General features: G+C 36.6%; 1 protein-coding gene and 1 pseudogene across 1 annotated transcript; one reads left to right on the top strand and one right to left on the bottom strand.

Annotated features, from left to right (window-relative positions):
• Nucleotides 1-12,738: 12,738 nt before the first annotated feature.
• LOC136794205 (putative CENPB DNA-binding domain-containing protein 1) lies at nt 12,739-13,110 on the top strand. Its single transcript, XM_067033503.1, has one exon. It carries the CDS (start codon nt 12,739-12,741, stop codon nt 13,108-13,110), a length of 372 nt encoding a protein of 123 aa, XP_066889604.1.
• Nucleotides 13,111-13,507: 397 nt separating this feature from the next.
• On the bottom strand, nt 13,508-14,353 carry LOC131756833 (craniofacial development protein 1-like; annotated as a pseudogene).
• Between the last annotated feature and the right edge of the window lie 266 nt (nt 14,354-14,619).

Here is a 14,619-nt window from a genome sequence, read left to right as displayed (position 1 = left end):
TCCAGAGAAATTAGGCAAGAAAAAGAAATACCAAATTGGAAGGGAAGAAGTAAAAGCATCTTTTTGCAAATGATATGATCTTACATGTAGAAAACCCTAACGATTTCACACACACATACATACATACACAAAACCTGTTAGAACTAAAATGATCTCAGCAAAATAGTGGGAAACAAAGTCAACACACAAAAATCAATTGCATTTCTATACACCAATAATGAACAATCTAAAAATAAAATTACAAAAGCAATTCCATTTACAATAGCATCAAAAGGATAAAATACTTAGAGATTAACTTAACCAAGGAAGTGAAAGACTTGTACAATGAAAACTACAAAACATTGCTGAAATAAATTAAGAAGACATAATGTTAATATTAAAAAGACATAAATAAATGGAAACACATCCTATGTTCATGGATTGGAAGATTTAATATTGTTGAAATGTCAATACTACCCAAAGCAATCAATAGATTAAATACAATCCCTGTCAATATCCCAATGATGTTTTTTCAAAAATAGAAAAACATCCTAAAATTCATATAGAATTTCAAGGAGCCCTGAAAAGCCAAAACAATTATAAAAAAGAAGAACAAAACTGGAGGATTCACAATTCTGATTTCAAAATGTACTGTAAATCTACAGTAATCAAAACAGTGTGGTTTTGACAAAAAGACATATAGACCAATGGAATAGAATAGAAAGCCCAGAAATGAACCCTCCTGTATACATACAAATGATTTTAACAACTGTGTCTAGACCATTCAATGGGGAAAGGACAGTCATTTTGACAAATGGTGCTGAAGTTGGACTCTTACCTAATGTCATATTAAAAAAGTAACTCAGAATGGATCAAAGTCCTAAATGTAATACCTAAAACAATAAAACTATTAGAAGAAAACAGAAGACAAAAGCTTCTCAACATTGGATTTGACATTGATGTTTTGGATATGACCAAAGGCATAGGTAACAAAAGAAAAGATAGACAAATTGGACTTCATGAATATTTAAAAGTGTATGCATAAGAAGATAATACTGACAGAATAGAAAAGGAATGCACAGAATGGGAGAAAATATTCACAAATCATATATCTGATAAGGGAATAACAAACGGAATATATAGGTAACTCCTAAAACTCAACAAAAACCCACAAATCATCCAATTCAAAAATGGGCAAAGGACTTGAATAGACATTTCTCCAAAAAAGGTATACAAATAGTCAATAAACACATGAAAATATGATCAATGTCACTACTAAGAAAATGCAAATCAAAACTACAATGAGTAAGTGGTAGTACAACCTCATACTCATTAGAATGGCTGCTGTCGAAAAAAAGAAAGAGAAAGAAAGAAAGAAAGGGAAAGAGAGAAAGAAAGAAAGAGAGAAAGGAAGAAAGAAAGAAAGAAAGAAAGGAAGAAAGAAAACAAGTGTTGGCAAGGATGTAGAGAAATTGAAACCCTAGTGCACTATTGTTGGGAATGTAAAATGATACAGTCACTATGGAAAAGAGTACGGCAGTTCCTCAAAAAATTAAAAATAAAATTACCATATAATACAGTAATTCCACTTCTAGGTATACAGGCAAAAAAAAAAAAAAAAAAAAAAAAAAAAAAAAAAAAACTGAAAGCAAAGTCTTGAAGAATATTTGTTCATAGCAGCATTATTCACAACAACTAAAACATGGAAGCAATCCAAGTGCCCATCAAAGGATAAACAGATAAACAAAATGCAGTATATACATACAATGGAGTATTAGCCTTAAAAAGAAGTAAATTTTGACATATGCTACAACATGGATGAATCTTAACATTATACTAAGTGAAACAAGCCAGTCAAAAAAGACAATTACTGTATTTGAGATAAGAGGGGGGAAAAATTCTCTCTCTCTCTCTCTTTATATGTATATATATATATATATATATATATATATATATATATATATATGATATATACACACACATTCATACACATATGCCTCTGGGCCTGGTGCCTGGAACAGGGCTCCTAAAACCCATGTAATTTTCTAAGTGACAAGAGCACTAGGGGCATCTCTTGTTCTAATATTTGTCTTTGAGCCCATCCCTGACACAGGGCTCCTTAAACCCTTGTAAATTTCTAAGTGATCAAAACACTAGGACTACCTTTTGTTCTAATGAGGTGACTCTAGATAGGCTTCTGGATGACTCCCGGATAGGGGCTGTCACCAGAAAGATCAAGCCAGCATTTGAAGCTTGGAATTTTCAGCTCCACCCACCCTCATCCTCATCCTACAGAGAGGGGAGAGGGGCTGAATAGGCATAAATATTTGATCATACCTATATAAGGAAGCCTCCATAAAACCCTAATAGTACAGGGATCGAGGAACTTCCAGGTGGGCAAACACATCCACATTGGGAGGGTGAGGCACTCTCACTCCACAGGGATAGAAGTTCCTGCACTTAGGACTGTCCCAGAACTTGCCCTAAGGTATCTTTTCATCTGACTGTTCATCTGTATCCTTTATCACATCCTCTAATAAACTGGTAAACTATGTGATTCCCTGGGTTTTGTGAGCTGCTCTAGCAAACTAATTGAACCCAAATACAGGGTAGTGGGAACCTCTGCTCTATAGCTGGTTGGTCAGAAGTACAGGTGATTACCTGGGCTTGCGACGGGCTTCTTATGTGTGTGGCGGGGGAGGGGTATCTTGTGGGACTGAGCCCGTGGGATCTGACATTATCTCCAGGTAGATAGTGTCAGAATTGAGTTACATTGTAGTACACCCAGCTAGGGCCACAGAGAATTGCTTGGTGGATATTTACGTGAACTCCACCCCCAACATTGTAATAGCATCTTAGAAACTTAACATGTGCATACGACTCCACTTATATGAGGTATTTAGAGTAGTCAAAATCACAGACACAGAAAGTAGAATGGTAGTTACCAGGGGCTGGAGGGAGAAAAAAATGAAGAGTTATTGTTTAATGGTTACAAAATTTCAGTTTTACACAATGAAAAGAGTTATGGAGATGGATGGTGGTGATGGTTACATGACATTATGAATGTACTTAATACCTTTGCCTTGTATAATTAAAACTGGGTAGGGTGGCAAATTTTATTATATGTATTTTACCACATAATTTCTTTTAAGGTGAAGAGCATCTGAACCAAAGTGTTGACTGTGAGGATAAAGAGGAGGTGATGAATATGAGAAATTTTTCAGAGACAAAATTCAAAGTTCTCAGGGAAGAGTATAGCTAAATGATTAAGGACAGTCAAGGTTTTCTTGGTTCTAATCCTAGCTCTGATGTTTACTAGTTACATAGTCTTGGAGAAGTTTCATGTTTTATAAGCACATCTCCAGAATTCTGCCAAAATTTAGTTAATATGATACACTCCATAGGATAGTCATGCCATATAAACATCCTCTGTAAAAATGGAGGCAATTTCTTAAGTTAAAAAAAAAAAATGAGGATTATGATTAAGTTGAATTCCTTTAAAGTGGGTATATTGAAAAGGATTTTGCATAATCAGATAACAATCAGAAGGTATTTCCATAATATGAAGTATTAATTTTGTCTTTTGAGAATATAAAATGCAGGACTGTGTAAATCTAGTATAAAGAATCATATACCTACTATACTAATGTGCTTATTTACTAATTCACACAAGATAAGTTCCAAATTTTAATACAATATCACATAACATGCTTAATCATTGAATAATAAGGTATTGTAAACCTAAATGATTAATGTTATCTGCAATCATTAAAATTCAAAATGATATAAATGATTTATAGTCATAATGATAATCCTTGCTTTCTTTTATAACACTGAATATTTATTTGAGCAAGACTTTATGGTGTAAGGAAAAGATGTAACTTTATATTCTTCAAAATAGAGAGCTATTTCAATACCACTTACTGAATATCATAACCCTACGGTTTTAAATGCCAGCTTTGTTACAAACTACTTTATATTTTTGAATATGAATAACATTGTGTTTTAGATGAGACTAGGAAAGGGTTATATAATCATTTTGGTTAAACATATCTTTGGTTTATCATAGATAGGTAATTTACTACTGTATTATTTGTGCCTGGCAGTTCAAAAACTTTCCATTAGTCGGAAAATCTACAGATTCGTCCAGACGTGATGTACCTATGCTCCATGTATACAAACATTGTGTTACAAAAAAGAATCATCTAAATCTGAAAATTATTGCAGCTCTCTGATCATATTATGCTTACTATAACAGTATTTTACCAGTAATTAAAGAACAGTCTGAAAAAAGACATATTCAAGCTTGTTTAGCTCATAAAATACAGTTATAAAAATAAACTAAAGATGTAATTATTAATTATTGTTTGCACTTTGATGTATGAGCCTGAAAAGAAAAAAGATGTCACATTCCCAGTCTACCAAGATGATGGTTTTTACTATTTTCTGCAAAAATCATATTGGTTTTCCTCTTAATTTCTTTTAGGCTCAGTTCAACTTTTAATGACTGAAGATCTTCATGTGACAGACCATAAAAGTAAAAGTTGAGGACTTCAGATGTCTGTCAAATAGAAGAGTAAAAAAATAAAATAAAATAGATTAAAAAATCCACAAATTAAAAATCTAGTTATGGACCTGGGTACTGCTCCATTCTTTTTTGTTTGCCTACCTAAGCTCCGGTAATCATTAATTATATTGCAGTTTTCCTTTTATATGGGTCATCTCCTGGCATTGACTATGAGCATGCCACTGGGATGTTTGTGAATGGGAAGACTCCATTAAAATGTCCTATATTGGTGCTCACAGGATTGTGAGAAAATTTTTCCCTTAAGAAAGTATAACAACCTAAGTTTTTACTATTAGAATTATTGAGAATGATATTTAAAGCCCATAAATTACACAATTTGTAATAATGTGAGACCTAAGATTTTCTCAATTCTTATTATAAATCATCATCCTAGAGAAAAAGTAAAGCTGTCTACAAAATTATTTCTCAAATAGTTTTTCTTAGGAAGTTTTCAAAAAGTAATGAATAAACAGAAGTGCATACTACATTGCCCTTGTATTCCCAAATCAGAAATTGAAAGAGAAAGGATTTGGACTTGGGGATTTTCCACAAGTCAGTAATTGTTTAAGTATTTGGCTGAAATGGGGTAAAGAAAGATCACAGAAATCAACGTGTTAGTAGAAATGAAAATATGAAAACAACAAAGTTAAAGGTGTCAACAAGTCAAAAGCAAATGAGTCGAAGTCTAGCCATGGTAATCCCTACTCAGCATAGACATTTAATTACCTCTGAAAGTGTGTAATGATGGTATAAGAAACAGAGGTCAGATTACTAGGGGGATTTGTTGTGTGGAAGAGTAAGGCCAACACAATGGAGTTCTAACAATAACTTTTCAATGTTTCATGTATGTTTGAGATTCTTTTAATCTCTTTTCTTCAGGTAAATATAATAGTGCCCCCCACACACACACCAAAAAATTTAAAACCCTTAGAATAGTGTTTATTTATTGAACAACTACTGTGTGCACAGTCTGTGAGCCAGTCTACTTGTTAGGTACTCTAGAAGTATTAAACAGAACTCTGTAAAGTATATAGAAACCCACTTGCCCTGAGCAAAAAAGAAGATTTTATGAGCTAATATAAAAAGGTAGGGATATCTGAAAAGGCAGAGCTAGATCTAGTCTCAGGGACATCCCCATTCGGGGTCTTTTAGGATTTCCGATCTCTTCTCTTTGCTTCTCCTACCTATTGGCTTCATCCTTTAATGAAAGAAACTCCACAAGACCCAGCTTATGGTTTCAGGTGGTTCTACTCTTCCATTCTCTACAATCTTACAAAGAGAACAGAACTCTTCACTATTGGAATCATTTTTAGAAAGTAGAAAGGGCTTGTAATGGCCCAGTTTCTGTTTTGTGCCAACCCAGTCTTTGGCTCAGACATCAAGTTATGGTGATTTGTCCACCTGTCTTGCCAACATGGGGCAAGAAAACCGTGATGGTCAACACAAAACACATGGAGAAAGAAGGGTTTCCCGAGGAAAAGGATGTGCTATTATCAGAAGGGAGGATGCCCACCACCATAGGGAAATGAGACATTGACAAAATGCAGTTATTGGCCTCAAGACATTCACAGTTTAGCAATAAATGCAATAAAAATGAACTATAATTCTGTAATATGAGTGCTATACCCAAAATATGTGCAAAGGCCTAATGGACAATGACAAATTTTAGCTATACCAAATACGGTATTTGGTGGAAAAGGATTCCTAAAGAGGTTGTATTTGAGCTGGAACTTGAGTAATGAAAGGGAGTTTAGCAAGTGAAGAGAAACAGGGCACTCATAGTGAAGTTGTTGAAATACAGTTTTAAAAAATGTGGAAAACAGAACTGTGCATTTGGAGAGTAGTGAGTGTTCCAGCATCATTTAACAAATGGACCAAGAGGATGAGAGGTGGACTGAGGGAGAAGAATCAAAACATAGTTGACATCACACTGTAGAGGTCCTTAAATGTCATGGTGATAATTTCAGATACTGTTAGACAAGGCAGATACTCAACTTGTCAACGAGTTATATGTCAAATACATGTTAAACAAAGTATCCTAAGATGAATAAATTGGGAGGCCCACATGGCTGAAAGATTGACAATGGCACTTCCTCTCCTTTATTCTCATTGAGAGAGTACAGCCATATGTGGCAGTTTACATGGGTTCCTATCAGTGGACAATTTTGTCTAGGTTTAGCTAATCTCATTGTCAGAAACGGCTAAGTGGCCTTGTACTGCTATTCTATTACTATTTTCTGTTTCTGACTAATGATGTACCACAAATTAAGTGGCTTAAAATAACACCCATTTATTATCTCAGTTTTCATTGGTCAGGAGTCTGTCAGGGGTCAGCTGGAGTCTTTGCTCAGGTTTCATATATTTGCAATCAAAGTGGTGACTGGAGCTTCCATCCTACCTGAGAATTTCCATCCTCTTCCAAACTCATTCAAGTTGTTGGCAGAATTTACTTCCTTTTTGCTGTAGAACTCACAATGGCTTCCACCTTTTCCAAGACCAGCAAGAGCAAAATCTCATGTTTCAAATTTCTTTCTTTTTAAGGGCTTCTGCCCGATTAAGTTGGAGCCACCCAGATAGTCTTCCTTTTGATTAACTCAAAATAAACTGATTTGGGACCTGAATCATATCTTCAAAATCCATTTTGCCATATAACATAACATAATGATAGGAATGAAATCCATCCTATCACAGCACCACCCACACTAAAGGGGAGGGACTCATACAAGACATACACACCAGGGAGTAGGAATTTTGAGAACCATTGCAGAATTGTGCCTACCCAGGTTTATTAAACATTTCTGCAGAGAAACTGTGGTAGATTGAATAATGCTCCCTTACCCAAGATATCTATGTCCCAATCCCTGAAACCTGTGAATATTATCTTATATTGCAAAAAGGGACTTCACAGCTATGGTTAAATTAAGGATCTTGAGATGGGTAGATTATCCAGGCCTTACATGCAATCACATGCATCCTAATAAAAGAGAGATAGAGGGAAATCTGATAGAGACAGAAGAGAAGGCAATGTAATTATGAAGGCAGAAAATGGAGTGATGTGGTCACAGACCAGGTGATCCCTGCAGCCACCAGAAGCTAGAAGAGGCAACGGAAGGATAGTCCTCTGGAGGATGCCTGCAGAGGGAATGCAGCCCTGCCAACACCTTGTTTTCAGCCCAGTGAAACTAATTTCAAACATCTGGCCTCCATAGTTGTAAGAGAATACATTCTTGTTATTTTAAGCCAAGTATTTACAGCAACCATATGAAATGAACACAGAAAACATGAATTAAAGGTGAGACTAATCATGTACAAAGAGGCCAACTCCATGAGAAGGGCAGGGTTGTCACTTTTAATACTAGAACCAGCTCTCTGTCAGCAACTTTATGAACAAAACTGTAATTTCAAGCAGGTCTAGCAAAGCCAGAAAAAAAAAAAAATATATATATATATATATACATATATATATGTATCAAGAGGACAATCTGATATCTTGATTATTAATATGGACTTTATCCTAAGTGTATATGGTGGCTTGAATATTAAAATAGAGTCACCATGATCAGCAAAACCTTTTAATCATGATCACAACTTTTTTAAGGTTTATTTTTAGGTTTTATAATATAAGTAGTATGACAGCTTAGTGGTCCATGGATACAATAAATAATTAATTAAATATACATATTTCGGGGGTATGAGCTTTAGTTTTCTGTTGTTTTTGGTTTTCTTACTGTTAGGAGTTTGAAGGCCATTTCCATAAAAAAAAAAAAAAAAAATGGGAGCTATTAGAGGCTCCAGGTCATGGACTTGTCATAATACAATTTATATATTAAAAAATAACTTTTGGTATTATTGTGGAAAGTAAGGGTTAAAGAGAGAGACAGAAAACAGGGAGAGGTTAAGAGGTTATTGGAGTAGATTATTCACACTAGGTCATTCAAACTGAACTGTGAATGAAGGTAGGACAGTCCTATCATTAATAAAGTTAATAATACAATAATTAACAACATACAGGATTGACAAGTGTGTGGCAGTCTCAGTGACTTTGTATTACTAGTCATAATAATTATTGGGGGTAAATACACTGTTGATTCCATTTCACAAAATCATTTATTCCACAAATATTATTGAGTACTTACTATGGGCTTAGTAGTTTATTAGGAATTGGGGAGGAAATTAAGTTGGGATCAAGGTCCTTTCCCAAGGACACACAACTTCTACTTACTGAGATGCTATCACATTCAGGTCTATGTGACACCTATTTCTGAAGGGCAGAATGAAGGACAGAAAAAAGAGGAGAGTAAAATATGAAATAATTTAGCACTATTGTAACTGCTTAAAACCAATGATCTACTCATTGCCTGGAGGAGTTAATATGAGGAAAGCAACAGAACCCTGATAAACTCTAAGAGATGCTTACTGGGGGTCTCAAACTTTTCTGAGGCAACAACAACATTTCAAGGTCTTTTTGATGTCCCAGAATTGTAGCTTTGACTTATACTAATAAGCCCCCAAAAAAGAAAAAGAACAAAATCAGAAATTTTTTGTTCAACGTTTCCCAGCCATGGCTAATTTGATTTCTAATTACATGATTAGAAGTTAACCTATTAGCTGTCTGAAATAAGTAATTCAAACAGCACTTTACTAGAGAAAGTGGAATTTACAGTTGGATTAAACATTCCAAAATAGTGTTATAAATATTCCTAAAGCTGGAAATGATCTTGAATGATCATCTTGTTCATCCTTCTACTTTCATCCTTCTATTTAGATGTATAGGGCAGACCTACATACAGATGATTCCAATGCTGTATCCTGTTTCTGAAATATTCCAGTACAATTAAATACAACATACTTATTGAAAATTTATGTGCTAGGCACAGTGTTTCGAAAAAGAAAACGAATTCCCTCAGTAATCCTTCCTTATTCTTTAAAAATTTTAAATTATGTTTGACATTAGAAAGAAGCAATCCTGAACTCCCTTCCCCTTTTAAGTTTTAAGTTATTTTCCTTAAAAACAAACAAACAAACAAACAAACCCACCTTCAGTTGCCCTCCAGTTTCAGTCAAATAATGTTGAGTAAAGCATGATCCAAATTGTAATCACTATCAAATTAAGACCATTAATTACCTGTGTGCCCTCAACCTAAGCAAAATGTAGAATGTATATAATTACTGGGATAATTCAAGCCATGAAAAAACATTTTGCTGCACTTGCTAGACCTCTCTCTGACATTCTGATTTATCCATGGGAAATGATGGCCTGGTTTAACCTGAATGCTCTTGAATTTTTCCATCAACAAAAGTAAAATCAGTCTCCAGTGTCTTTATAACGCCAAGGCCAGGTTACTTCACCCTGGGATCAAATATCACCTTTAACTTTAGATGGCTAACAGGTGAAATAATCTTACATCTTTGTGATTTATTTGACTACTTATATTTGCATTAATTTTATATACAGTGTGTTTCTTGATTATTATTTCATTTCCACTTATTTTATACCTATTTCTCCCTAGCAACAGATAGTCCTCAGCCCAGACTTGTTAATGCATGTTTTTCACTTAAAAAAAAAAAAAACAACAACTAAGAAGTAATATTAATGACAACAACAATAATAAAAGGTTCCATTAATTAATCTAACCTCTATAAATGCCAGTCATTTGCACCTATGTTTCCTCACATCTCAACCTGGGTTAACCTCTTAATGTTATTGTGGTAGGTTTGTGTCTCCCCTAAATGATGTTTACACATAACCTCAGAATGTAATCATTTGGAAATAGAGTGTTTGCAGATGTAGTCAAGTTAAAATGGAGTCATATTGCACTAGGATGGGCCCTGATCCAATGACTGGTATCCTTATAAGAAGAGGGAAATTTGGACACAGAGACAGAGACAAAGGGAAGAAAATGTGAGACATAGGGAAGAATGCCATGTAAAGATGAAGGCAGAGATTGGAATGACAAATCTATAAGTCAAGGAATGCCAAGGATTGCTGGCCACCACTTGAAGATAGAAAGAAACAAGGAAGGATTCTCCCCCAGAATCTTCAGAGAGATCATGGCCTAGGAGACATCTTGATTTCAGACTTCTGGCCTCCAGAACTGTGAAAAAATTCTGTTACTCTAAGTCACTCAGTGTGCTGCAATTTGTTACAGCAGCCCTGGGAAACTAATACAGTTACTGTGAGGATTAGGTAGGACAATTTCTGTAAAGAATTTATAGCCATGCCTACAGTAAGCATGCAATAAAAATTAGTTATATTTTATTTTCATTATCATTATGAATCCAGATTGAAACTCAAAATGTAAATATGATTAGGGCCCATTCCTACTTTAAACTTTTCAAAGGCTTTCTATTGCCCACAGGACAGAATCTAAAACCTTAAGACAGCTCAAAATGCCCTGAACAAAATCTGACCACACGACTGCTTCTGTATATTTCTTTCTCCTTCATTCGTTCTTCTCCATCTATACTGACCTTCTTTGAAACCCTTGTGCTCTCCCATCTCCAAGCATTCTAACATGCTATTCCCTCTCTCTGGAGCATTCTTCCCTTTCCTTTCTCCTCCTTTAGGACTCTGCATAAAGTCCTTTAAGGGAGGCTTTCCTGATTAGGAGAGATCTCTCTTGAATCCCTTAATACTCTGTACTTTTATCTTCTGCTACTTTCATCAAGTCATATATCATCATATCACATTCCTAGCTATCCTGTAAACTCTAAAAGGACTGACCACAACTGTTCTCTTCTTTGTGCTTGCCAGTACCTGGCATATAGTCAGCAGTAATTCAATAAATATATATTACATAAATAAATGAATAAGATTATTTAATTACAATGCCATAAATACAATAATAAAGATACAATCATAGCCCATAAAGGGAGAACAGATGGGTAGGCTCTCAGGCCACCTAGGACAAACTGCGAATCATAGAATTTTGTGGATAGGAAGTCTCCGAAGCACATTTATTTTAGCGCCTTCCTGTATTTTATGATCCAGAAGCTGAATGAGGTAAAGCATTTGCCTAAAGCTGAATAGCCATCAGTGGCAAAACTAGAACCAGTATTCCTTTTCCTCTCCAAATAGTTCTTCCATAGCATTATGCTGCTTATACTAAGAGAGATGGATCTGGGACCTTTAAAAAATAAATGAATAAGAGATAAAGCAACTAAAGGAATGAACCTGGGGAAAACACTAGACTTGTTTACACAGGATGGAAATAATAGTGATGAGATGAGAATATGTTCAAGTGATTCCAAGATTGCCAAATAGGGTAACTCAAAACTGATAGGAAGTAACTCAAATTCCTTAAGTGCAGTCAGAGGATGTGTAACTAAGGGAGGATAAATTAAATTCCTGAAGTGCAACAAGTGTGTGATCCGGGGAGGAAGAGAAGAGAAATTCCCCGAATTGAGATATACCTCAGAAGGAACAGAGAATTTATGAAACACCTGTTATCTAATAGTATCCATCCAAGCCCAAATCCTGCCTGCCTACCTGCCCCTAATAGCTCTTGCCAACTTTCTATCTCCCTGGATGTCATCAGATTGATAAGACAACAAGAACTAGGAACTAACAGTGCAGTTGAACACAGATAACAGAGCAGCACTGTGTGTATCAGGGCAGGGAGGAAGTCTTTAGTCAGATTCCTTTACACCCTAAATCCACAAATTCCAGTGTTCTCTCTTCCTCTAGCCTGAAATTCTGCCTATTTTTCCTATACTTTTCTCTGAGTAAAAGCCCAGTCTTCCTATTCACTCTACTTATACTTCTGGGTAGATAGACTTATATCTACTCAATCAACTAATCTGGAAAACTCGTAGTTACTTGACCCTCCTCTGCCAATATCTAATCAGTTATTAAATCCCAACCAAATTCCTAACACAGACAAGAAGACTTTTTATAGATTGGTCTCAGCCTACTTTTACAACACTTTCTCCAAATATTTATCCTCATATACCCTCTACTCTGGCCACACTGTCCTCTGAAATCTTTACATTCAGTAAGTCCCCTACATACAGATCTTCAAGTTGCAAAACTTCAAAGATGCGAACATGCATTCTCATGTCCATTCACATAAGTTAGTTCACGTGTCTTGCATACATGGTCACATGCGTGCATCCTCTACAAGTGGTTGTGCTTTTGTGTACTTTACTGTACAGTACTGTATAGAGTACAGTATCTTTATTTCAAGCCCAGGATGTCCGGAAGCAAGCGTAAAAGCAGCTATGATGTAGGTGGTACTGCTAAGAAGCACCAAGTGATAACGATGGAAACAAAAGTGAAAATAATTGAGATAGTGGAGCGAGGTGAAAAAACAGTAAACGTCACTCACTCTTATAACATGAATCGTTCAACCATCAGTACAATTCAAAAGAACAAGGACAAGATCATGGAATATGTGAAGTCTGCTGTGCCGATGATGTCAATGATAATATCGAAGAAGTGCAGAAAAGTGATGGAGGAGATGGAGAAACTTCTCAGTGTGCGGACACAGGATCAGCATCAGAGTCAAGCCCTGCTCAGCTTAATGCTGATTCAAGAGAAAGCTAAAAGCGTTTATGAAGCTTGAAGAAGAAACACAGCGAAGAATCAGGGGGCACATCTTTCAATGCCAGCCATGGCTGGTTTCGTCAGTTCAGGGCTAGAGCCAACCTTCACAATGTAAAAGTAAGCAGTGAGGCAGCAAGTGCAGATACAGTAGGTGCCCGGGAATTTCCTGAAATGCTCTGAGAATTTTTTTTCCCCCCCACAGGACCAACCTGTACTTTTTAATTTTTATTTTTTAAACGACAAACTATTAAAAGTAAAATGACTGAAATCCCATAAGATCAAGATACAAAGACAGAAATTCAATGTAGAAAAAAAGACCTTGCTGGGAAACAGTCAATGGGAAATACGGGAAACATTTCATAGACACACAAAAAGCTCACGTTGTAAACAGGACTAAGCTGCTGTAGGTTCCTCATCACATCCGGGTTTCATTTTGCTCGGCCTGAGATCTCACTCGATTTCAAACTGCCTGTGATCCACTCGGTCTAGAAAAGCTTTCCGTTCAACGTACCCCTCCTTCCCTCGATTGTGGATGGCTAGCTCTTCGCCAATGCCCTCTTCCTCGTTGAAGCTCTCCCAGTCCAGCTCGGACTTCTCTCGGGTGCTCATCTTCTGCTTCTTGGCTCCTATTTTCCCCAAAAGTCTGCTCATGCCCCTTGATCTTTTTAACCCTGACCCAGCAGGAAGTGACGGTAGAGCTGAAGGGACATTAGTCTGGGGTTTTTCTTTCTCATTTTGCTTGAAGCAGGATTTGGCTTCTTTAGATGTAGCATCCACTTCCTGAGTCACCCTGACTTCTTCACCAGCAAAATCAAACACCTTGGTGATTTTAACTTTTCCTGTTTCTTTAGGTTTCTCTAGCTTTTAACTTGTGTACACGGAGGTACTTTTGATTTTAGTCCTACGTGATTGAGGAAGCTGGCCTATAGTTCATCTTCCTTCTTTTTCCTTGCATCCCCTGACTCAACGCCTTTTCCTTGCTCTGCAGCTGCATCTTCCTCCTCGCTACTTCTTCCTCCAGATTCCTCGTTGGCATCCTCCTCGTCCTTTTCTAATGAAAGGTCACCTTGTTTTCTCTTCCTGGACAGAACGCTCTGAGCCTTTCTTTTTCTCCCTTTGGTTTTCTGTCTCTGCTCTTCACCATCCACTTCATCTTCCTTCACTAATTCACTTACATCATCTTCACTATACTCTCCACCAGATGGCACGAAGTCTTCGTCCTCCTCCGAGGTGGAGAAGTCTTCAGAGTCGAATTCCTCCATGTCGCTGTAGCGCGGGGCTGACTGAGCCGCAGCAGCTACCCCCAAAGGCAAAGCTCTAGGGAGAAACCATAGACAGACATGCGGCAGGGTCAGCGGCAGCTGGGGCGGCCCCCGCAGCGTGCTCTGAGAAATTATTGAGGAAGGCGCGTATTTACCCGAGCAGATTTTTAATGTAGATGAGGCAGGACTGTACTGGAAGAGGATGCCAGACCAAAGTTACATCAGTAAGGAGGAAAAGTTGAGGCCAGGCTATAAAGCAGCAAAGG

This window comes from Kogia breviceps, chromosome 5 (assembly GCF_026419965.1).
Source record: "Kogia breviceps isolate mKogBre1 chromosome 5, mKogBre1 haplotype 1, whole genome shotgun sequence".
In the NCBI taxonomy this organism is placed as follows: Eukaryota; Metazoa; Chordata; class Mammalia; order Artiodactyla; family Physeteridae; genus Kogia; species Kogia breviceps.
This window is presented reverse-complemented; position numbering and strand designations above follow the sequence as displayed.